The sequence below is a fragment of the Cetorhinus maximus genome, chromosome 12, assembly GCF_964194155.1.
Source record: "Cetorhinus maximus chromosome 12, sCetMax3.hap1.1, whole genome shotgun sequence".
NCBI lineage: Eukaryota > Metazoa > Chordata > Chondrichthyes > Lamniformes > Cetorhinidae > Cetorhinus > Cetorhinus maximus.
Genome location: NC_135890.1, coordinates 73,823,887 through 73,848,298, shown reverse-complemented (window position 1 = coordinate 73,848,298; position 24,412 = coordinate 73,823,887). Strand labels below are relative to the sequence as shown.

The 24,412-nt window shown below is 43.0% G+C and overlaps 1 protein-coding gene across 1 annotated transcript in view; it reads left to right on the top strand.

The window, feature by feature from the left end:
* Positions 1 to 24,412, top strand: part of ppil2 (peptidylprolyl isomerase (cyclophilin)-like 2) — a 406,540-nt gene that overhangs the window by 875 nt on the left and 381,253 nt on the right. Inside the window, exons 2-5 of the mRNA XM_078553895.1 lie at positions 683 to 732; positions 5,295 to 5,340; positions 6,789 to 6,851; positions 18,834 to 18,885. Of these exons, the coding sequence (XP_078410021.1) occupies positions 683 to 732; positions 5,295 to 5,340; positions 6,789 to 6,851; positions 18,834 to 18,885 (211 nt within the window). The remainder of the gene's footprint in view (positions 1 to 682; positions 733 to 5,294; positions 5,341 to 6,788; positions 6,852 to 18,833; positions 18,886 to 24,412) is intronic.

Sequence of the window (24,412 nt, the reverse complement as noted above, 5' to 3'; positions counted from 1 at the left end):
CTGGCCATTGCTATTATTCACTGCAACACATCAATAGAAGATGAATTTGGGGCTTGTATCTTGGCAAGTTTCCTTTTCTATAGCAGCAACTGGTGCTTTGTTGGTCTCTAGTAATGGAAAGCAGGCTTCTTTTATTGTGATGTACATTTTACACTGACATTATATGAAGCTGTGGTATTGTGTCTGCCAATGAAATAAAATCACGGTGGCACTTTCTAACCTAATCAGGTGATGAATGGTGGAGAGCTTGCCTGACACTTCATCAAAGAATGTTGTACAGTACAAGACCAGTAACACACTGCAGTGTGTTTTTCTGGTTCCAAAATTATTCACTATCAGATTTAAATTGCTTGAGCTTTGCTTTGGAACTGGAACAGTGACCACGAGAACAGTACAGATGTTGTACTGAAGGGGATGTAAGACATTTGGTGGAGAAGCTTGACCTTGCATCAGGCTGTCCTCTTGGCTCATCTCAGTTCCTGAAGGCAGTGGTTTTTACTAGGATGCACTTATGTGAGGGAATCAAATTAAGATCTCAGAAATGTATTTTTAACTTTTCTTAAAGCTGTCTGTATCTGTGTGCATTCCTTTGAATGACTTGTGCTAGCGAATAGTTAAATTGCAACCTGCTTCTCTTTCTACTGTTTGTAGTGTTGTACTGACCTTTACTTTCCTTTTGCAGGTACATCACTTGTACAGAATATACCAACTTCTATGGTGGCAAGAAAGCAGGTAAATGGGGTTTGCACTTTACTTGAGTAGCAGGGATTTCTGGTGGTATATTTATAGACAGTGGGAATAGTATTTTCACTGTTTCTCTTGATTCACGCCATGATTTTTAAATGCCTATATGCTATTTGTTGATATAATAGTTGTATGATTGGGTATGTGTTTGCAGGTGCCTCTTCACTCTGTGTTTAGTTAATAATGGTCAGTGAATAACCGAGTAAAATAGTAGTGTCTCCAGCGGTGTACAGATTCTTGTCGATGGGCATTTGGTGGAAAAGTGCTTCAGCAAAGAACAATTGATGGGCCCCTTATTGTGCTGTCATTCGCTGAATGCTGCAACCTCATTCATTCCAGAGAATAACTTTGCACACCATTGTCTTCAAACTCCACTTACAAAACTTTTCATCACACTATGAATTGGGTGTCTAAGCTACATGCTTACTGCTGGTGGATTTCATGTTCTAATCAGTTTTATATACAGCATCCTAACCAGACAGAAATCTGTAAGCTTTGATGTTTACCACCTTCTGTTGATAACTAATGTGGTTGACTCTTAAATGCCCTCTGAACTAGCCTAGCAATCCACTCAGTTGTATCAAAAAACCGCTAGGAAGCCTCAAAAAAGGAATGAAACCGGACGGACCAACTGGCATTGACCTAGGCACCGGAAATGATAACAGCAAACTCAGCCCTGTCGACCCTGCAAAGTCCTCCTCACTAACACCTGGGGGCTAGTGCCAAAATTGGGAGAGCTGCCTCACAGACTTGTCAAGCAACAGCCTGACATAGTTATTCTTACAGAATCGTATCTTACAGATAATGTCCCAGACGCCACCATCACCATCCCTGGGAATGCCCTGTCCCACCGGCGGGACAGACCCAACAGAGGTGGCGGCACAGTGGTATACAGTCAGGAGGGAGTTGCCCTGGGAGTCCTCAACATCTCTGGATCCCATGAAGTCTCATGGCATCAGGTCAAATGTGGGTAAGGAAACCTCCTGCTGATTATCACGTACAGCCCTCCCTCAGCTGATGAATCAGTGCTCCTCCATTTTGAACACCACTTGGAGGAAGCACTGAGGGTGGCAAAGGCATAGAATGTACTCTGGGTGGGGGACTTCAATGTCTGTCACCAAAAGTGGCTCGGTAGCTCCACTACTGACCGAGCTGGCCGAGACCTAAAGGACATAGCTGCTAGACTAGGTCTGTGGCAGGTGGTGAGGGAACCAACGAGGGAGAAACAGACTTGATCTCACCCTCACCAACCTGTCTGCTGCAGATGCATCTATCCATAATAGTATTGGTAGGAGAGACCACTGCACAGTCGCGGAGACGAAGTTTCCCTTCACATTGTGTTGTGTGGCACTATCGCCATGCTAAATGGGATAGATTTCAAACAGATCTAGCAACTCAAGACTGGGCATCCATGAGGGGCAGCAGCAGAATTGTACTCGAACACAATCTGTAACCTTATGGCCTTTCATATCCCCCACTATTACCATCAAGCCAGGGGATCAGCCCTAGTTCAATGAAGAATGCTGGACAGCATGCCAGGAGCAGCACCTGGCATACGTAAAAATGAGGTGTCAACCTGGTGAAGCTATAACACAGGACCACTTGTGTGCCAAACAGTATAAGCACCAAGTGATAGACAGAGCTAAGCAATTCCACAACCAACGGATCAGATCTGAGCTCTGCAGTTCTGCCGCATCCAGTCGTGAATGGTGGTGGACAATTGAATAACTCTTTGGAGGAGGAGGCTCCACAAATATCCCCATCCTCAATGATGGGGGAACTCAGCACATCAGTGCAAAAGATAAGGCTGAAGCATTTGCTACAATCTTCAGCCAGAAGTGACGAGTGGATGATCCATCTTGGCCTCCTCCAGAGGCCCCCAGCCTAACAGATACCAGTCTTCAGCCAGTTCGATTCACTCTATGTGATATCAAGAAACAGCTGAAGGTACTGGTTACTGCAAAGGCTTTGGGCCTTAACAATATTCTGACAATAGTACTGAAGACTTGTGCTTCAGAACTTGCCACGCCCCTAGCCAAGCTGTTCCAGTACAGCTGCAACACTGACATCTACCCGACTATGTGGAAAATTTCCCAGGTATGTCCTGTACACAAAAAGCAGGACAAATCCAATCCGGCCAATTACCGCCCCATCAGTCTACTCTCCATCATCAGTAAAGTAATGGAAGGGGTCATCAACAATGCTATCAAGCTGCACTTGCTTAGCAATAACCTGCTCACTGGCACCCAGTTTGAGTTCTGCCAGGGTCACCCAGCTCCTGACCTCATTACAGCCTTGGTTCAAACATGGACAAAGGAGCTGAATTCTCAAGGTGAGGTGAGAATGACAGTCCTTGACATCAAGGCTGCATTTGGCAGAGTGTGGCATCAAGGAGCCCTAGCAAAACTGGAGTCAATGGGAATCAGGGAAAACTCTCCGTTAGTTGGAGTCATACCTAGCACAAAGGAAGATTGTTATGGTTGTTGTTGGCCAGTCACCTCGGTTCCAGGGCATCACTGCAGGAGTTCCTCAGGGTAGCGTCCTCGGCCCAATCATCTTCAGCTACGTTATCAATGACCTTCCTTCCATCATAAGGTCAGAAGTGGGGATGTTCACTGATGATTGCACAATGTTCACCATTCGCGACAACTCAGATACTGAAGCAGTCTATGTCCAAATGCAGCAAGACCTGGACAATATCCAGGCTTGGGCTGACAAGTGGCAAGTAATGTTCGCGCCACACAAGTGCCAAGCAATGACCATCTCCAACAAGAGAGAATGTATCTGTTGACCCTTGACGTTCAATGTCATTACCATCACTGGATCCCCCACTATCAATATCCTGGGGGTTATCATCGACCAGAAACTGACCTGGACTAACCATATAAATGCTGCGGCTACAAGAGCATGTCAGAGGCTAGGAATCCTGCAATGAGTAACTCACCTGACTCCCCAAAGCCTGTCCACCATCTACAAGGCACAAATTAGGACTGTGATGGAATACTCTCCACTTGCCTGGATGAGTGCAGCTCCCACAACACTTGAAGCTTGGCACTGTCCAGGACAAAGCAGACTACTTGATTGGCATCACATCCACAAACATTCACTCCCTTTACCAGCGACGCACAGTATCAGCAGGGTGTACCATCTACAAGGTGCACTGCAGGAAGTCACCAAGGCTCCTTCAACAGCACTTTCCAAACCCATGAACATTACCATCTAGAAGGGCAAGGGCAGCAGATAGATGGGAACATCACCACTTGGAAGTTCCCCCCCAAGTCACACACCTGACTTGGAAACCAATCGCTGTTCCTTCACTGTCGCTGGGTCAAAATCCTGGAACTCCCTTCCTAACAGCACTGTTGGTGTACCTACACCACATGGGCTGCAGAGGTTCAAGAAGGCAGCTCACCACCACCTTCTCAGGGGCAACTAGGGATGGGCAATAAATGCTGGCCCAGTCAACAAAGCCCACACCTCGTGAATGAATAAAAAATAATCTTATGCCTTGCGTTGGAGATGCTTGGTAATCTCATTTCCTGAAGACATCAACATTCTATCACTGTTGACCATATGTTAGATTGGGGTGAAAGCAGACCTTAATCATACAGTCTTACAGGACAGAAGAAGGCCATTCAGCCCCTTATACCTGTGCCCAATCTTTGAAAGAGCCATGGGATTAGACCTATTTCCTCACCTGTGGTTCATGATCTGTCTGTGATAAAGTTGAACCTGATTAAGAGGAAGATTACAGCATATTTGCTAACTCTGGAGAGGACTCTGACCATTTTGGTGGTTGGTCTAACATAGTTATGGACTGGTCGTGTTTTGCTTCACCCCATTTCCACGTTGTCTGTAACTGGTGGTTACAATCAGCTCAGCTTCAGACTAATGCCAGAAATGGATGGAGTTGTTGCTTGGAAAAGGAGTTTGTGATGTATGTGGTATCGGTCCTCCCAGTATTTAGTTGGAGGAAATCTCTGCTCACCCAGTACTGAATGCTGGACATGACCTACTTTGGCTCCTGGTTATACAATGCCACAATTTTAAAATTTTCTTCCTTGTTTGCAAATCATTCCGTGTTCTTGCCCCTCCCTATTTCTGTAATCTCCTTGAACTCCCAACCCAGTCAGATATTTGCACTCATCTAATTCTGGGCTCTTCTGAACGTTTCCAATTTTAATCACTCCACTGTTGGCAGCCTTGAGCTGCCTAGAACCTAAGCCCTGGAATTTCTTCCTTTAATCTCTCTGCCTCTCCTTTAAGACACTCCTTAAATCCTACTTCTTTGACCAAGCTTTTGGTTTTCTATCCTAATATTTCTTTATGTGGTTCATGTCATTTTTTTTAACAATACTACTGTGAAATGCCTAGGGGATGTTTTATTATATTAAATGTGCTATATAAATACAAGTTGTTGTTGACACCCTTGGTAGACTGGCTGGCGGTTTGTTCCAATCCTCATTTATCCATGCAATCTGATCTTATATTTAATATGTAAGGTAGTTTCTTTCAAGAAAAGAATTATCTTTATTTCTTCCCTCTTGCAGTTATTCCACAAGCGAACTTCCGCCGCTTGCCCTTTGATCACTGCAGGTAAGGCTTCCTTGTTGCTACTGTATTCTGTTGTAGTTCTGGCTTATTGTGCTCTTGAAAATATATTGTAATGATATTGCAATGGAATTCAACTGCAAAACAGGCAAGTCAAATGTGAACCTGATCATTGCTTATGCTAAGGCTCCTACTTGAAGGAGAAGCGGAGGAGAGATACAATAGAAGTCATGCCTCTCCAAGCGTAGTAATTGAGAGGGCCAATGGGCTGGTCAAGATGAGGTTCCACTGCCTGGTCAATCAGGGGAGCACTGCAATATCCTCCAGAGTGTGTCTCACTTATTGTCGTTGTGTGCTGCACACTGCATAATATGGCCCTGTTAAGGGGGACCTGTGTTCTTTTCTTTTAGAGCTCTCTTTGTGAGGGCTTGACAGCCTCAAAGCTTCTTCCCTACCCCTCTTTCCCAAGTCCATATTCTGCCCTGATAATATTTTGTAATTCTCTTAGAAACATTAAAAGGGAAAAGACAGAAGGAAAATCTGTATCCTTCAAGCTACCTGCATGAATGTTCAGATTCCATTTTACCTCTTGGCTTACTTCTTCAGTAGCTGTCAGTCCAAAATTTGCATATCATTCCAGTAAAATTATAACCTTGACTTCTTGGAATGGATTATAATCATGTTTGTCACCTCCTGTTTAAGAAGATTGTATATTCTCCCGTTCTCGTTCAAATTTGAATCCATGAATTTAGAGAGTAATTGGGTTATGGACTGATATCAGTCCTCACATCTCCAAACCAATTTCACTCCCAAACTTTTCCCTGAATTCTTTGAGTCAACAATAAGTGTTTCCAGCTCTGTCTCATCAAGGGAGCTTCAAACATGAACCACTTGCTTCCATTTCATAACATTTCCTCTCAATATTTGTGCTGCAATGAAGAACAAAGCAAGTGCTTACAATAATATATTTCTGCCTTTTTAACAAAGATGTTTTTAGTTCATTCAGAATCCACCTTTTCAGAAGTTTTCTAATTCTTAGCTATTTAATTTTAAACACTGAAATAAAAGATACACAAAGTCAGCCCAATTATTATTGCAGTTTGTGATTTAATTCCAATCTTTGTTGCGAGGCATTAAAGGAATAAATAACTTACAAGATGGGAAAAGTACTCTTTGGGCACTTTTTTATGCTGTGCAGACATCTAAGAATAATTTCTTGACTCTGCACAGATTGAACATATGTTTAATTTGCTCTTTTTCCTAATTGCTATTTACATCCCATTCCCTGCCAATTGTCTAAGTCGCTACTGGTGTCCTGCACTAGAATGCAGCCTCTAGAGAGGGTTGTGTGTGTGCAGTTTAACATGAACAGGTAAAAGGGTGAAAGACAGTGTCAGTCCTACAATACCTGTTTGTCTTCGTGGTGTCAAGTGAAGGATATGGTCTTAGCACTTATGAGGTTTCACTTGCCTAACTGCTGCTTTCTCTTTCAGCTTATCTCTTCAGCCCTTTGAGTATCCAGTGTGTACCCCTGATGGAATGGTGTTTGATCTCCTGTGAGTATAGAAGCCTTATTGGTACTTAGCACAGTGAGGTCTTGCCTTAGCTTGCATTCCAAGTTTTTAAATTTATTCGTTCATAGTATGTGGATGCCGTTGGCTGGGCCAGCATTTATTACCCATCTCTAAATGCTCTTGAGAAGGTGATGGTGAGCTGCTTTCATGAGCTGCTGCAGTCCATGTGTTTTAGGAACACCCACAGTGCTGTTAGGAAGGGAATTCCAGGATTTTGACCTAGTAACAGTGAAAGAACGGCAATATAGTTCCAAGTCAGGATGGTATATGACTTGGAGGGGAACTTGCAGGTGATTGTGTTCCTGTGCATCTGCTGCCCTTGTCCTTCTACGTGTTAGAAGTCACGGGTTTGGAAGGTGCTGATGAAGGAGCCTTGGTGAGTTGCTGTAGTGCATCTTGTAGATGGTACTGCTGCCACTGTGCATCGGTGGTGGAGGGAATGGATGTTTAAGGTTGTGGAAGGGGTGTAAATCAATCGGGTTGCTTTGTTCTGGATGGTGTCGAGCTTTTTGAGTGTTGTCGGAGCTGCATTCATCCAGACAAGTGGTGAGTATTTCACCACACTACTGACCTATGCCTTGTTGATGGCGGACAGGCTTTGGGGAGTCAGGAGGTGAGTTAGTTGCTGCAAAATTCCAAGCCTCTGACCTGCTCTTGTAGCTACAGTATTTATAAGGCTTATGTTTATATGTTGAGTCTTGGAGAGAAGTGTTCCTGTGTGGTGGAATGGCTGCCATACTATGAATTGGGTTTCAATGCCTTGTAACAAATTTGGGTCCACTATAGGTATTTCCTCCTACTCAGTGGTACCAGTCACACCCTTAAGTGATCCATAGACCCACTTTTTATGGAACTTGACTCACGCTGCCCCACATCTGTTGAATGATTGCAGGACCCAGGAATGTAACAATGAAATTCACTTGCAATCATGGCCAGATATTTATGACTCACGGACACGTCCCCTTTCAATCTTTCTGAAGGTGGACCAGGTTAACTTTAATTTGGGTAAAATTTTGTTGGATTAGCTAGTTAGTTTATTCCATATAACATGGAACAATGACATTGATGAGAGATGCTTAATACAATCAATGTGACTTTGTTTGTACTGTTATAAGAATAAAGAACTCCCAAGCATTAGCCCACTCAACTTAGAAGCACATTATCTCTCTTTTCTATCCTACTACCCTGGTCAGTGGATTGTTTCCTTCACAGGCTTCTGCTGCTTTACCTTGATGCCTGCGTTCTGGTTTTAGTCAGTTCCTCTCTCAGCTCCCACTGAAATCACACCAAAGTGCGAAGTGTCTTTTTGGATAACCAGACATAGTTAATGAATGGGATCTCTGGGAGAAACAACTTATCATCGCGCATGGTCATTGAATTCATCTGTTTGCTGATCCTCAATTCAGCACACAACTGTCTTGGGAAGCTAACTCCATTTATGCAAGGATTTGTTTAAAACATGCATCTTAACATCACTCATGTTCAAGTCTTTTCTGTTAAAAAAAAACCCATGAACCATGATGGCAGGAATTATATTTATCCCAGTGGAATTTCCTCAACTTTCTGGGGTGAGATGAGAATCCTGATTGCTTTGATTTTTTTTAATTGGAGTATTTTGTAAATACTGCATGCTATCTCGAGCTCATAGACCATGATAATGTTGATACACCATTAAAATGAGACAGGTAACAAAGAGATCAATGTTGGAAATCTGAAATAAAAATAGAAAACCCTAGAAATATGCAACAGGTTGAACAGCTTCTGAAGGGAAAGATAGGTTGTTTCTGGCGTAACTCTTCTTCAAATCTAACCAGCAGTGAACCACTGTAATCTTAGCAGTATTACTGCTGACATTTAAATCTTGACAGCTTTGTTTTACTACCTGGGAATCCTCCTTGTGACATTGATCTCCGCTCACATGCGGACGACCTGTTATCATTAAGGGCTTCCTAAGCATAGCATTCCAATAAGCACTGAGGACTGAACTTGCCCATCTATCTGAGAAGGCACAGCATTTTTAAATTTGGGTTTCTGGCATCTATTATAGTCAATGCTGTAATAAATGGATGGAAGAAGCAGCCAGTAAGTTCACAGGCGATCATATGAAATAGGAGCAGATGTAGGCTATTCGGCCCCTCAAGCCTGCTCCGCCATTCAAAAGATCATGGCTGATCTGTTTGTGTTTCATATTCTACTCCCCCATCTACCCCGGATAACCTTAAATTCTCGTTAGGCAAGGGAATCAATCTAACTCCGCCTTAAAACTATTCAACGCCTTGCTTCCACTGTCTTCTGAGGAAGAGTTCCAAAGTCTCACAACCCTCTGAGAGATAATATTTTTCCTCATCTCTGTCCTATAAGGGCGACCCCTAATTTTAAAACAGCCCCCTTAGTTCTGGACTCACCCACAAGAGGCAACTTCCTTTCTATATCCACCTTGTCAATACTGTTCAATACTCCAGTGGAAACAAGCCCAGATCGTCTAACCTTTCCTCATAACACAACCCGCTCATTCCAGGTATGAATCTAGTAAACCTCCTCTGAACCGCCTCCAATGCATTTACATTCTTCATTAAATAAGGAGACCAAAACTGCACACTGTATCCAAGATGTGGTCTCTGCCCTGTATAACTGAAGCATAACATCCTTATTTTTATGTTCAACTCCTCCCGTAATAAAGGATAATGTCCTTATTTTTATGTTCAACTCCTCCTGTAATAAAGGATAACATTCCAGTAGCCACCTTAATTAATTGCTGTACCTGCATACTAACTTTTTGTGACTCATGCACTAGAACACTTAGATCCCTCTGCACCTTGGAATTCTGCAGCCGTTCCCCGTTTAAATAATTCTCTGTTTTTTTTATTTTTCCGGCCAAAGTGAACAACTTCCACGTTTTTCCACATTATACGCCATCTGCCAGACCTTTGCCCACTCACTCAACCTATCTGTATCTGCCTGCAACCTCCTTATGTCCTCTTCTCAGCATACTTTCCTACCAATCTTTGTGTCATCTACAAATTTAGCTACCATGTCTTTGCTCCCCTTATTGATAAATCATTGATATAATGAATGGGGGAGGCGGTGGTGTAGTGGTATTGTCACTGGACTGGTAATCCAGAGACCCTGGGAACCTGGGTTTGAATCCCCCATGATGGTGGAATTTTTAAAAAAATTGAATTCAATAAATATCTGGAATTAAAAGCCTAATGATGACCATGAAGCCATTGCCGATTGTCATAAAAACCCATCTGGTTCACTAAAGTCCTTTAGGGAAGGAAATCTGCTGTCCTTACCCGGTCTGGCCTACATGTGACTCCAGACCCACAGCGATGTGGTTGACTCTTAAAAATGCCCTCTGAACAAGGGCAATTAGGGATGGGCAATAAATGCTGGCCTAGCCAGCGACCCCCACATCCCAACACACAAATTAATAAAAAAAAATTGTGAAAAGTTGTGGCCCTAGCACAGATCTCTGCGGGTCTTCATTCTCTGTTTTTTGCCAGCCAGCCAACCTTCTATCCATGCAATTATGTTACCCCCCTACACCATGAGCTTTCATTTTCTACAGTAGGCTTTGATGTGGCATATTATCAAATGTCTTCTGGAAATTCAAGTAGATCACATCGACAGACTCCCCTTTATCCACAGCACATGTTACTCCTTCAAAGAACTCCAATAAATTGGTTAAACATGATTTCCCATTCACAAAACCACGCTAACTCTTCCTGATTACCTTGCATTTCTCTAAGTGCGTAGCTATAAACTCCTTAATGATCGACTCTTTAACACCTTCCCCATAACAGATGTCAAGCTAACTGGCCTGCAGCTTCCTGATTTCTGCCTATATTCCTTCTTGAATAGAGGGGTTATGTTTGATACTCTCCAGTCTTATGGAACCTTTGCAGAATCTAGGGAATTTTAGAAAATTTACACCAATACACCAATACCTCATTAACCACCTCTTATAAGACCCTAAGCTGAAGTCCATCAGGACCCGAGGCTTGTCAGCCCACAACTCCTCCAGTTTGCTCAGTGATTCCCTTGCGAACCAAGTTCCTCTCTCCCTTCCACCCCTTGATCTACAACTATTACTGGAATGTTTTTAGTATCCTCTATAGTGAAGACAGGAGCTAAATATTTGTTCATTTCATCTGCTATTTCCTTATTTACTGTTAACTCTGCATTGCCACTTTGTAGAGAACCAATATTTACTTACATTTTCCTTTTTAAATACCTGTAAAAACGTTTGCTATCCGTTTTTACATTTCTAGCTATCTTCCTCTCATACTCTAATTTTTTTCTCCTGATTAACCTTTTAGTCATTCTCTGCTGTTCTTCATATTCTGACCAATCATCTGACCTGCCACTCATTTTTGCTCAGTTATATGCTTTTTCCTGTTTTTTTTAAAACAGTTGAATCTATTAAGGTGGGTATAGGAGTGGACGTTTATCAAAGATTCAACTTAGTAAACTTGCCTGAATTTTGTCTTGGCCTATTGGAGTATGTTTACATTTGCAATGTTTGTGCATCAGCTACTGAATCATTACTGAATCATTTAAGGTTCTGGTGGCTCAACTGTATTGTGTTGCCATCTACTGGATTTTAATGGGAGTGCATATTTCAAACTTGAGGGCTTTGATTAGTGAACATGTATAGGAGCATTAACTGTTAAAGGACAGTCCACATGTATTCAGTAGGGGAGATTATGCTCAAACTTATCAGTGCATTTTGAAAATGTGGAAAAGGCAGTTGTAGCTATTTTAAGAGATATTTTGACAAAGTTCCATTTATGACAATTAATGACTGACGAGGAACTAAGGAATAGAGTTAAATATGATAATACATTGATAAAATAACATGGGAAACTGCAGACAGCTGCAAATGGAAACGTTACAAGCTAGAAGGCGTCTTCTGGGGTCAAAATAGTAATCAGCAAAACTCCTCGATCTTTTGACCAGAAACAATATCATTAGATTTGGAAAGATTTTTGATCATTTAAGCAATTGATTCAATAGGTGGCTGATGAAATGCAACATAATTTAAGTTTAAAATATTTATTATTACAGCAAAGAACCAACAGAAGGAGTATGTGGTCGATGGCAATCATTCAGAATAATCAGCATAGAGATTACATTGATAAAAGATAGAGTACAAATCAGAAGTTGTTACCTTGGTGCCATTTAAGGTATTGGTGAGACATAATCAGAAATACTATGTTTTTTAAAAATTCATTCATGGGATATGGGCGTTGCTGGCTAAGCCAGCATTTATTGCCCATCCTTAATTGCCCTTGAGAAGGTGGTGGTGAGCTGCCTTCTTGAACCACTGCAGTCCATGTGGTATAGGTACACCCACAGTGCTGTTAGGTAGGGAGTTCCAGGATTTTGATCTAGTGACAGTGAAGGAACGGCGATTGGTCTCCAAATCAGGATGGTGAGTGGTTTGGAGCAGAACTTCCAGGTGATGGTGTGCCCATGTGTCTGCTGCCCTTGTCCTTCTAGATGGTAGTGGTCATGGGTTTGGAAGGTGCTGTCTGAGGAGGCTTGGTGAGTTTCTGCAGTGCATCCTGTAGAAGGTACATACTGCTGCAACTGTGCATCGGTGGTGGAGGGAGTGAATGTTTGTGGATGGGGTGCCAATCAAGCGGGGGGCTGTTTTGTCCTGGATGGTGTCAAGCTTCTTGAGTGTTGTTGGAGCTGCACTCATCCAGGCAAGTGGAGAGTATTCCATTGCACTCTTGACATGTGCCTTGTTGATGGTGGACAGGCTTTGGGGAGTCAGGAGGTGAGTTCCTCACTGCAGGATTCTTAGCCTTTGGTCTGTTCTTGTAGCCACTTTATTTATATGGCTAGTTCAGTTCAGTTTCTGGTCAATGGTAACCCCCAGGATGTTGATAATGGAGGATCCAGCGATGGTAATGCCATTGAATGTCATGGGGCGATGGTTAGATTTTCTCTTGTTGGAGATGGTCATTGCCTGGCGTGTGACGTGAATGCTACTTGCCACTTGGGAGCCCAAACCTGGATATTGTCCAGGTCTTGCTGCAATTGGACATGGACTGCTTCAGTATCTGAGGAGTGATGCTGAACATTGTGCAATCATTAGCAAACATCCATACTTCTGACCTTATGATGGAAGGAAGGTCGTTAATGAAGCAGCTGAAGATGGTTGGGCCTAGGACACTACCCTGAGGAACTCCTGCAGTAATGTCCTGGAACTGAGATGATTGACCTCCAACAACCACCTTCCTTTGTGCTAGGTATGAATCCAGCCAGTGGAGAGTTTTCCCCCTGATTCCCATTGACTCCAGTTTTTCCAGGGCACCTTGGTGCCACACACGGTCAAATGCTGCCTTGAATGTCAAGTGCAGTCACTCTCACCTCACTTCTGGATATCAGCTCTTTTGCCCCTATTTGGACCAAGGCCATCATGAGTTCAGGAGCTGAGTGGCCCTGACAGAACCCAAACTGAGCGTCATTGGGCAAGTTATTGCTAAGCAAGTGTTGCTTGATAGTACTGTTGATGATCCCTTCCTTTACTTTACTGATGATGGAGAGTAGACTGACGGGGCAGTAATTGGCCAGGTTGGATTTGTCCTGCTTTTTGTGTTCAGGACACAAGGCAATTTTCCACCTAGTCAGGTAGATGCCAGTGTTGCAGCTGTACTGGGACAGCTTGGCTAAGGGTGTGGCAAGTTCTGGAGCACCTGTCTTGAGTACTATTGCCAGAATTTTGTCAGGGCCCATAGCCTTTGCAGTATCTAGTGCCTTGAAGCTGTTTCTTGATATCACATGGAGTAAACTGAATTGGCTGAAGACTAGCAGCTGTGATGCTGGGGATCTGTGGAGGAGGCCGAGATGGATCATCCACTTGGCACTTCTGGCTGAAGATTGTAGCAAATGCTTCAGCCTTATCTTTTGCACTGTTGTGCTGGGCTCTCCCATCATTGAGGATGGGGATATTTGTGGAGCCTCCACAAATTCTGATCACCTAATCATGGGAGGGGGAAAGTTAAAGAACTGAGTTATTTTTTATATCACTTTGGAATACACTTGAAGTGTTGTAACCTCCAAGGCTACAGATGAAGAATTGGAAAGTGTGATTAGGCTGAATAGCTCCTTTTCAGTTACAGACCAGCTATGCGCTTGGCCAAGTGGCCTCAGTTTATGCTGTGAATTCCTGATTTTTGATCCCCCCCCACCCCCACCTTCAAGTTTTGAAAAATGTGTTCATTGGATGTGAGCATAGCTGGCAAGGCTCGCATTTGTTGTGCATCTCTAATTGTCCTTGAGAAGGTGCTGGTGAGCCGTGTTCTTGAACTACTGCAACCCATGGTAGCGTAGATGCATCCATGGTGTTGTATGGTAGGGAATTCCAGGAATTTGACCCCACGACAGAGAAGGAAATGTGATATAGTTCCAAATCAGGATGATGTGTGGCTTGGAGAGGAACTTGATGTGGTAGTGTTCTCTTTCATTTGCTGCTCTTGCTCTTCCAGGTGGTAGAGGGTGGGAGTTTGGATGGTGCTGTTGAAGGAGCCTTGGTGAGTGCTGCATTGAATCTTGTTGATGGTGCACACTGCTATAACTGCTGGTGGTGGAGGGAGTGAATGGCACCCCATCCACCACCGTAACCAATCAACCAGCTGCTTTGTCCTGTTGTCAAACTTTTTGAAAGTTGTCAGAGCTGCACTCATCCAGGCAAGTGGGGAGTTTTCTATTACCCTCCTTACTTGTGCCTTGTAGATGGTGGGCAGACTTTGGGGTGTCAGTAGGTGTTACTCGCTGCAGAATTCTCAGCCACTGACCTGCTCTTGGAGCCACAGTATTTATATGGCTGCTCCGGTTCCATTTCTGATGATGGCAGGGGATTTAGTGATGGTCATGCCATTTAAGAGTCATGTGGAAATGGTTAGCTTCTCACTTGTTGGAGATGGTATTTGCCTGCCACTTGTGTAGTGCACCTGTTACTTGCCACTTATTAGCCCAAGCCTCAATGTTGTCCAGGTCTTGCTACATGCAGGCATGGACTGCTTCAGTATGTGACATGTACCGAATGGTAAAGAAACACTTTGCAATCATCAGAGAACAGCCCCACCTCTGATGGAGGGAATTTCCTGGAGCAGCTGGAGATGTTTGGGCCTAGGACAGTACCCTGAGACATTTCTACAGCGATATCCTGGGGATGAAATGACCATCTTCCTTTGTACTCGATCTGACTCCAGCCAGTGGAGAATTCACGCACCACCCCCCCCCACCCCGCCCTGCCCCACCGATTCCTATTGACTTCAATTTTACTAGGGCTGCTTGATGCCACACTTCGTCGAATGCTGTCAAATGATGTGAAGGGCAGACTTGCTCACCTCCCTTCTTGAGGTGCTTTTGTCCATGTTCTGGAGTCGAGGACTGGAGTCTAACCTGAGGATCAGTCAGGTTATTGCTGAATAAGTATCCGTTTGCTGGCACTGTCAAGAACACCTTCCATCATTTTGCAGATTGACTGATTGATTGGATTTGTCCTGCTTTTTGTGGACACGATGTACCTGGGAAATTTTCCACATTGTTGAGTAGATGCCGGTATTGTAGCTGTACTGGAACAACTTGGCTAGAAGTACGGTTAGTTCTGCAGCACACGTCTTCAGTACTACAGTTGATGTGTTGTCAGGGCCCATACACTTTTCAGTATCCAGTGCCTTCAGCCATCTCTTGGTATCACGTGGCTGAAGACTGGCATCCATGAAGATGGGGACAACAGGGGGAAGTTCATATGGTTTATTTTTACATTCATTCGTGGGATGTGGGTGTTGCTGGGTAGGCCAACATTAATTGCCTTTCCCTAATTTCCCTCATTCAGAGGGCATTTAAGAGTCACATTGTTGTGGGCCTGGAGTCACGTGTATGCCAGAGCAGGTAAGGACGGTAGATTTCCTTCCCTAAAGGGCATAAGTGAGCCAGATGGGTTTTTACGACAACCAGCAATGGTTTTGTTGTCATTCAAGATTTTTATCGAATTCAAATTTCACCATCTGCCATGGAAGGATTTGAACCCGAGTCCTCAGAGCACTACCCTGGGTCTCTGGAATACTAGTCCAGTGATAATACCACCTTGCCACCGCCTCACCCACTTGGCACTCTGGCTGAAGATGGTTGCAAAAGCTTCAGCCTTGTCTTTTGCACTGATGTGCTGGACTCCCCCATCATTGAGGACGGGGATATTTGTGGTGCCTCCTCCTGGTTAATTGTTTAATTGTCCATCACCGTTCACAGCTGGATGTGGCAGGTTGCGGAGGTTTGATCTGATCTGTTGGATGTGAGATCGCTTTGCTATGTCTATTGCATGTAGCTTACGCTGTCTAGCTTGCATGTAGTCCTGCATTGTAGCTTCACTAGGTTGACACCTCATTTTTAGGTTTGCCTGCTGGCATGTTCTCCTGCACCCTTCATTGAACCAGGTTAAACCCCTGCTTGATGGTAATGGTATGGTGAGGGCTTATGCCAGGCCATAAGGTTACAGATTGCGGTTGCATACAATTCTCCCGACGGGAAGACTGACGTCGTGGTAATATCACTGAACTGGTAATCCAGTGGCTCAGGCTCATGCCCTGGGGTCATGGGTTCAAATCCCACTACGGCAGCTGGTGGAATTTAAATTTGATTAATAAATCTGAAATATAAAGCTAGTCTCAGTAATGGTAACCATGAAACTAAGTCCTTTAGGGAAGGAAATCTGACATCCTTTCCTGGTCTGGTATACATGTGACTCCAGACCCACAACAATGTGGTTGATTCTTAACTGCCCTCTGAAATGGTGCAGCAAGTCACTCACTTCAAGGGGCAATTAGGGTGGGCAACAAATGCTGACCTTGCCAAGGACGTCCACATCCCACGAAAAAAGTAAAGAAAAAAAATTCTACTGCTGCTAATGGCCCACACAATCTATGGATGCCCAGTGTTGAGCTGCTAGATCTGTTCTGATTCTATGCCATTTAGCACAGTGGTAGTGCCACACATTATGATGGAGGGTGAGAAGGCAGGACTTTGTCTCTATAAGGACTGTGCGGTGGTCATTCCTAATAATATTGTCATAGACAGATGTATCTGTGGCACGAAGATTGGTGAGGACACAGTCAAGTAGGTTTTTTTCCTCTAGTTGCTTCTCTCACTAGTTGGTTCTCTTGCACTTGCCACAGGCCCACTCTGGCACCTATGTCCTTCAGGACTTGGGCTGCTAAGTAAGTGATGGTGCTACCAAGTCATTCTTGGCGCTGGGCATTGAAGTCCCCAACCCAAAGTACATTCTGTGCCCTTGCCACCTTCAGTGCTTCTTCCAAGTGATGCCCAACATGGAGGAGTACTGATTCATTATCTGGGGAAGGGCGATAGGTGGTAATCGGCAGGATGCTACCTTGCCCATGTTTGACCCGATGTCATGAAACCTCATGGAGTCTGGAGTCAATGTTGAGGACTCCAGGGCCATTCCCTCCCAAATTGGCACACTGCTGCCACCTCCAGTGTATCTGTCCTGCTGGTTGGGCAGAATGTACCCAGGACTGGTGAAGTGGGAGTCTGGGACATTGGCTCTAAGGTATGATTCAGTGGGTATGATTCTCAGGCTGTTGCTTGACTAGTCCATGAGACAGGCAGTTAAATGAATTTTGACACAAGTCCTGAAGTATAAGTGAGAAGGACTTTACAAAGGGTCAACTGGGCAGAGTATACTTTCCGATGCCTTGGTCGGTGCCGGGTGGTCTTGTCAGTTTTATTCATGTTTGATTTTTCTGCAGTAGTTTTTGATCCAACTGAGTGGCTTGATCAGCCATATCAGAGAGCAGTTAAGAGTATCACGTTGCACATGTAGGCCAGACTGGATAAGGATGGCAGATTTCCTTCCCTAAAGGACATAAGTGAACTAAATAGGTTTTTATGACAATCTTGTAGTTCATGGTCAACCTTTACTGAGACTTGCTTTTTATTCCAGATTCATTAATTGAGTTTAAATTCCACCAGCTGCTGTGTTGGATTTGAACTTGTGTCTCTGGGGTGATAGTCCGGGCCTCTGGATTGCTTGTCTTCTAACATTACCAATATGCTACCATTCCCTTGAAAGGATTTAAATGCATTAGTCTAGCTGGATTCTCCACTTTTCTGAGTGGTTGAATTGTCAGAGGACAAGTTTAAACATTAAAAGGAGAGGAGTAGGAAGAGAAGACCCACATTAGTTGATTTATGCAAAAAGTTTAAGCTGTTTATCCATGGAATGATACTCCTATAGAAAAATGAATCATAACATTTCTAGCTACTGGAAATGCAAGAAAACTGAAATTTAAAAAAAAAAGTAAATGTCAGAAATATCAGAGTGAATCGGAAAGGAGAAAAAACAAGTTAACTTCTAGTTTGCTAACTCAGACTATTTTTGGATGCGGGTAAAGCTGCTACCTCTTTTCAGCATTTTATATTTTTTTTAGCAGAAGACTTGTAGAATATGTTGTCTCGGAAGCCCATTGAGATATTCAATATAAATGAGTTGAAGATGCCCTTCTGGAGATAGAAGGCATTGAGGGGCATGCTGATGAAAGCCACAAAGATGGAATTCAAACCATCCTAAGGGGTGAACTTATTGGACCTTCAAAAAAAAAAGCCCATTCTTTAACTATTGCACCTTTTAGGAAGTTTGACATTGACCATTTTTTTCCATTTTTCTCAGAACAGCTTAATTTTATTCTGAAATGAAGATAGGCAAATTAAAACATTACTTATTACCTTTTGTACTTATTATATTGAAGTGTGGTTTGGGATGGGAAATAATTAACGGTAATCTAAATGAGAGCTGGATATGTAAATCCCATAGTGAAATGGTGACTAGTTCAATGTGCCTTTTCAATAGTCCATGAAGTTCATGGTGGCTGGTCTTCTGTGTGTGTATCTCTGTTTTCTGAAATGTTATGATTCATTTTTCTATAGGAGTATCATTCCATGGATAAAGAAATTTGGAACCCATCCAACCACTGGAGAGGTAAAGATCCTCTACTACATGCCTTCTGTCTTTGATTCATTGTGAGCGATATCTATATTAACATAAGATTTTGACAATTATATTAAAAGAAAAAGGATACTTGAGGGTAATGTGAATCCTTTAAAAACAGATAATATTGCAAATTATAATAAGAAATAGTAGACTTGTTGAATAATGACTTTGCATTAGTCTTCATAGTAGAAGAAGAGGATATTATACCTGACATTTCTGGAAAACTAATAACTGGAACTCAGTGAATTAACATAAACAGGAAAACATATTAGAAAAAATCCTGTCACTAAAGATTGACAGATTTATCAAGGCTTGAAGGTTTCTACCCCAGGGCTCATCAGTAATTTTCCAAAATTTCCTTGATTTAGAAATTGTCCATTTATATTGTTAAATTGCAAGTGTAACTCCATTAAAGAAAGATGAGAGAATGTGGAAAATTATAGACCTGCTTGTCTAACGTCTGTTGTGTGGAGGTTATTGGAATCTACAATTAAGGATAGGGTGACATAGAGAAATTCAGCTGATCAGAGATAGCTATGATGTATCTGTAAAAGATAGTTTAGGTCTAATGAACATAATTGAATTTTTTGAGGAAGTAACGGAAGTAGTAGATAGGGGAATGTCAATGGATGTAGTTTATATGGACTTCCAAAAGGCACCCAGTAAAGTTCCACATGTAAGCAATCTTTTCCTCTGTGGAGGGATCTAGAACAAGGGGACATAACCTTAAAATCTGAACAACATCATTGAAAAGAGAATTTTGGAAACACTTCTTCGTCAAAGGGTGGTAGAAGTGTAGAACCTCCTACAAAAAGCAGTATATAATAGCTTAATTGGTGATTTTAAATTTGAGATTAATAGATCAGTAGATTTTTGCTATGCAAGGAATATTTTTTAAAACTGCAATACAAAATCACCTAAAGCAAGTGTCACTGGGATACCGAATAGAAATAGTGTCGATAAACCCATTTATGTGCTGAATGTTTTATGGAAACTATACATTTGTTAAATGCCAAAAAATATTTTGACAAGCAATTGCAGTTATAATACAAATCAGTTATGATCTCATTGATGATGGAACAGGCTCAAGGGGCTGAATGGCTGACTCCTTTTCCTACATTCCAAGTAAGTTTTGTTCCAAAGGACATATTAGATTGATACCTATATAAAATAATTAAATTGTGAAAATAAGATCTAAGTTGGCATGTCTGGGTAGCATCAGAGCTCAGATCATTGTATTGTTGGTTGCCCCTTGATTCTAGGATGATGTCTAAGTAGGGTCGCAAATTTCTGCCATGGGTAGTCTTGTGACTGAGCAGGCCAATTCTCAACCCACAGATCTCTGAGCACGTGGGGCAGGATGTTCCACCAGGTAGTGAGATCCGGAGTGCAGAACTTGCTTCCTTTTCTTCCTTCCCACCCACCCCTCTGCTTCTTCATCGATGTTGTGACTCAAAATGTGATGCAGCTCAATGGGCAAGTTGACACCATTTTGAATTTTGATAGCAAGCTCCTCCCAGTCATTAATGTCAATGCTACCACGCCTCAAGGAGAGCTTCAGAGTGAATTTGAAGCACTTTTTTTGTCCTCCCTTGGAATACTGGCCATTTGAGAGTTGAGAAAACAGAATCTGGCCATCCAGACACAATGTCCAGTCAATCGAAGTTGAATTTGCGGAAGTTTTGCTTGAATGCTTGTGAAGCTGGCTTCAAGGAGGACACTCGTGTTTGTTTGATGGTCCTCTCATTGAATCCGGAGGATGTGGCAGAGACGTTGTTGACAGAATTTCTCTAGCAACACTTGTGCTGCTGATGCACAGTCCAGGCCTCACTGCAGTGCAGGAAAGTGGTGACTGTTGTGCATACTAGGACTTTTATTGACTTGCGGAGGTCTTGACAAACACTCAATCCCTAGTTTGTAGAAGGTTGAGCTGGTACAGCTGGCCTGATGTTGGATTTCCTCGTCTATGGTGGCCTTTTGAGAGAGATGGCTGTCAAGGTATGAACAGTGCTCAAAGTATTTGGCTGACCAAGTGTCGGTTGATATGAGTTCTGTTTTGGCAATGTTCAAAGACAGGTCAAGTTTCTCTTGTGCAAACCTGAAGAGATTGAGAGTGGTTGCAAATCTGGTGCAGAGTGTGCAATGACACTGCAGTCATCTGCAAACTAGATCAGGCCTGTCTGTGGTGATCTGTTTAGTTTTGGCATGGAGGCGACTGAGGTTAAAGCGTTTCCCATCTAGGCTGTATTTAATACTCGCAGCAGAGTTGATCTTTGATGAGGTGAATAGCTGCTGTCAGGTAGATTGTAAATAGTATGGGGGCTATCTCACAGCCTTGCTTGACACCGGTCCGAATTTTGAAGGTGTCTATTTCAGATCTCCCACTCAAAACAGTCACATTATCATGAAGCAGTTGAAGATTGTCATGAAATTTCTTGGACATCCAAATCATTGGAGCACAATCCACAGAGCTTCATGATTCACTGAGTCAAATGCTTTGATCAGGTCAATAAATGCAATGAAGAGTTCCTGGTGTTGCTCTTGACATTTTTCTTGGATTTGTCTAACAACAAAGACTACATCAGAGGTTCCTCTGTGTTGGGGAAAGAAACAGTTAGCTCATAAGGAGTTCAATTGGTAATTATTGGTGAACAAGCTAAGTACCCATTTGGTATGTATAAAAGGGAAAACAGGTGTGATAGGTTTTGGCTGTTGAGAGTTTTATGCACCAGAAATAAAACTCTACCTGAAGGAGTCAGTCTTGATCTCTGTCTTTATTGCCAAGCAGCCTTTGGAGCTTATCAGTGGTAGCAGAGGATGGCTGCTGCTTGTAAGTAAAAGATTGGAAACTAAGCTTTTTTCAGACAAAAGACTGTATTTGGGGTTAACTTTAAGAGCAGAAGAGTTTGGAGTCACTCAAATGGCTGAATGAAAATGTGGAGTGTTGGAGTATGATTATCTGCCGATGTTTTCTGAGCATCAACCATATGACCAATAGAAGAATGAAGTAACCATGTGGACATGGGTTACGTCATTGCCAAAGCAAAACAGGGAATGGCCGTGGCACTTTTGCTACCACATGCAAAGTATTTTTGGAGTTGGAGCCTGAGCATTTGGACACAGATGAAGGTTTGAAAACATTATTAGATTTTTAAATAAGATCTATCAAAAGGATGACTTATTAAGTGCTTATGAAGCCTGGTCAGATATTGACAAATTTAGAAAGTTGGAGGATAGTTCCATAGAAGATTACGTAATGGAATTCTGTAGACTATATGCAAGATTACAAAAATTCTGTCTAGGAATTGCCCGATCAGTGCTGGCATTTAAGTTACTAGACTGTGCCTAAGTATCAAATATGGACAGATTTCTGGTTTTGACGGGAGTTAAATTTGCAGAAAGACACACACTGCTGGAACAGATGTCAGAAGCTCTTTTAAAAAAAAAAATTCCTTGGAAAACGTTCCTTTCCAGCAGCATGGGTCATTTGGCAGTAAGACAGAAAATGGAGGATACAATGTTAATGGGAAGGCGCGGTTGTCTAGAAACAGGACATAGGTGTCAGTACGAAAGGAGATTTGTTACTAGAAATGATGACAGAAACACCTTTGACAATTATGGCAGAAAAAAGAATTGGGGAATTACAACAAAAGAATGGACCCCCAGAAATGCGGTCAATTGTTGTTTTAAGTGCGATTCAAAATACCATTATACGATGAACTGTCCGAAACAATATAATAAGGTGTTTGAAATTAAACATGAGATAGAAGACCCAGAAGAAGAAGATGGAGGTATTGACCAAAGACAGGGTATTCTATTAGTTACAAGAAGTTTCAGCCTGATGATAAATGTTTTGGTTGCAGAGTCCTTCAGTTGTGTGGTGCTGGATAGCGGATGCACGTCTACTGTGTGTGGAATAGACTGGTTAAAATGCTACCTGAACTCCTTAAATGACAAGGACCAGAATAAGGTTAGGGAGTTTGAGAGTTCCACCAGTTTTAGATTTGCAGATGATAATACCATAAAACCTTTAAAAAGGGTAGTGACTCCTGTAAGATGGGGAGCTGATGGTGTAGTGGTATTGTTGCTGGACTAATAATCCAGAAACCCACGGTAATGTTCTGGGTAACTGGGTTCGAATCCCGCCATTCAGATGGTGGAATTTGAATTCAATAAAAATCTAGATTTAAAGTTTAATGATGACCAGAAAACCATTGACGATTGTTGTAAAAACTCATCTGGTTCACTAATGTCCTTCAGGGAAGGAAATCTGCCGTCCTTACCTGGCCTGGCCTACAAGTGATTCCAGACCCACAGCAATGTGGTTGACTCTTAAGTGGCCTCTGAAGTGGCCTAGCAAGCCACTGAGTTGTATCAAACAAAGTCTCAAAAATGGAATGAAACTGGATGGACCACCTGGCATCGACCTAGGCATTGGAAACGACAATGGCAAACTCAGCCCTGTCAACCCTGCAAAGTCCTCTTTACTAATATCTGGGGGCTAGTGCCAAAATTGGGAGATCTAGTCCAGCAGCAGCCTGACATAGTTATTCTCGTGGAATCATATCTTACAGATAATGTCCCAGACACCATCCCTGGGTACCTGTTCCGCCGGCAGGACAGACCCAGCAGAGGTGGCGGCACAGTGGCATACAGTTGGGAGGGAGTTGCCCTGGGAGTCCTCAACATCTGCTCCGGACCCCATGAAGTCTCATGGCATCAGGTCAAACATGGGCAAGGAAACCTCCTCCTTTTGATTATCACATACCGTCCTCCCTCAGCTGATGAATTAGTGCTCCTCCATGTTGAACACCACTTGGAGGAAGCACTGAGTGTGGTAAGGGTGCAGAATGTACTCTGGGTGGGGGACTTCAATGGCCATCACCAAGAGTGGCTCAGTTGCACCACTATTGACCGAGCTGGCCAAGTCCTTCAGGAACATAGCTACTAGACTGGGTCTGTGGCAAGTGGCGAGCGAACCAAAAAGAGGGAAAAACATCCTTGACCTCACCGTCACCAACCTGCAGGTGCATCTGTCCAGTATCAGTAGGACTGACCACTTTGTGATCCTTGTGGAGACAAAGTCGCGCCTTTACATTGAGGATACCCTCCATCGTGTTGTGTAGCACTGCCACCATGCTAAATGGGATAGATTACAAACAGATCTAGCAACTCAAGACTGGGCATCCATGAGGCGCTGTGGGCCATAAGCAGCAGCAGAATTGTACTTGAACACAATCTGTAACATCATGTCTCGGCATATCCTTCACCATTACCATCAAGCCTGGGGATCAACCCTGGTTCAAAGAAGAGTGCAGGAGAGCATGCCAGGCATACCTAAAAATGAGGTGTCAACGTGGTGAAGCTATAACACAGGACTGCTTGCATGCCAAACAGCATAAGCAGCAAGTGGTAGAGCTAAGTGATCCAACAACCAATGGATCAGACCTAAGCTCTGCAGTCCTGCCACATCCAGTTGTGAATGGTGGTGGACAATTAAACAACTCACTGGAGG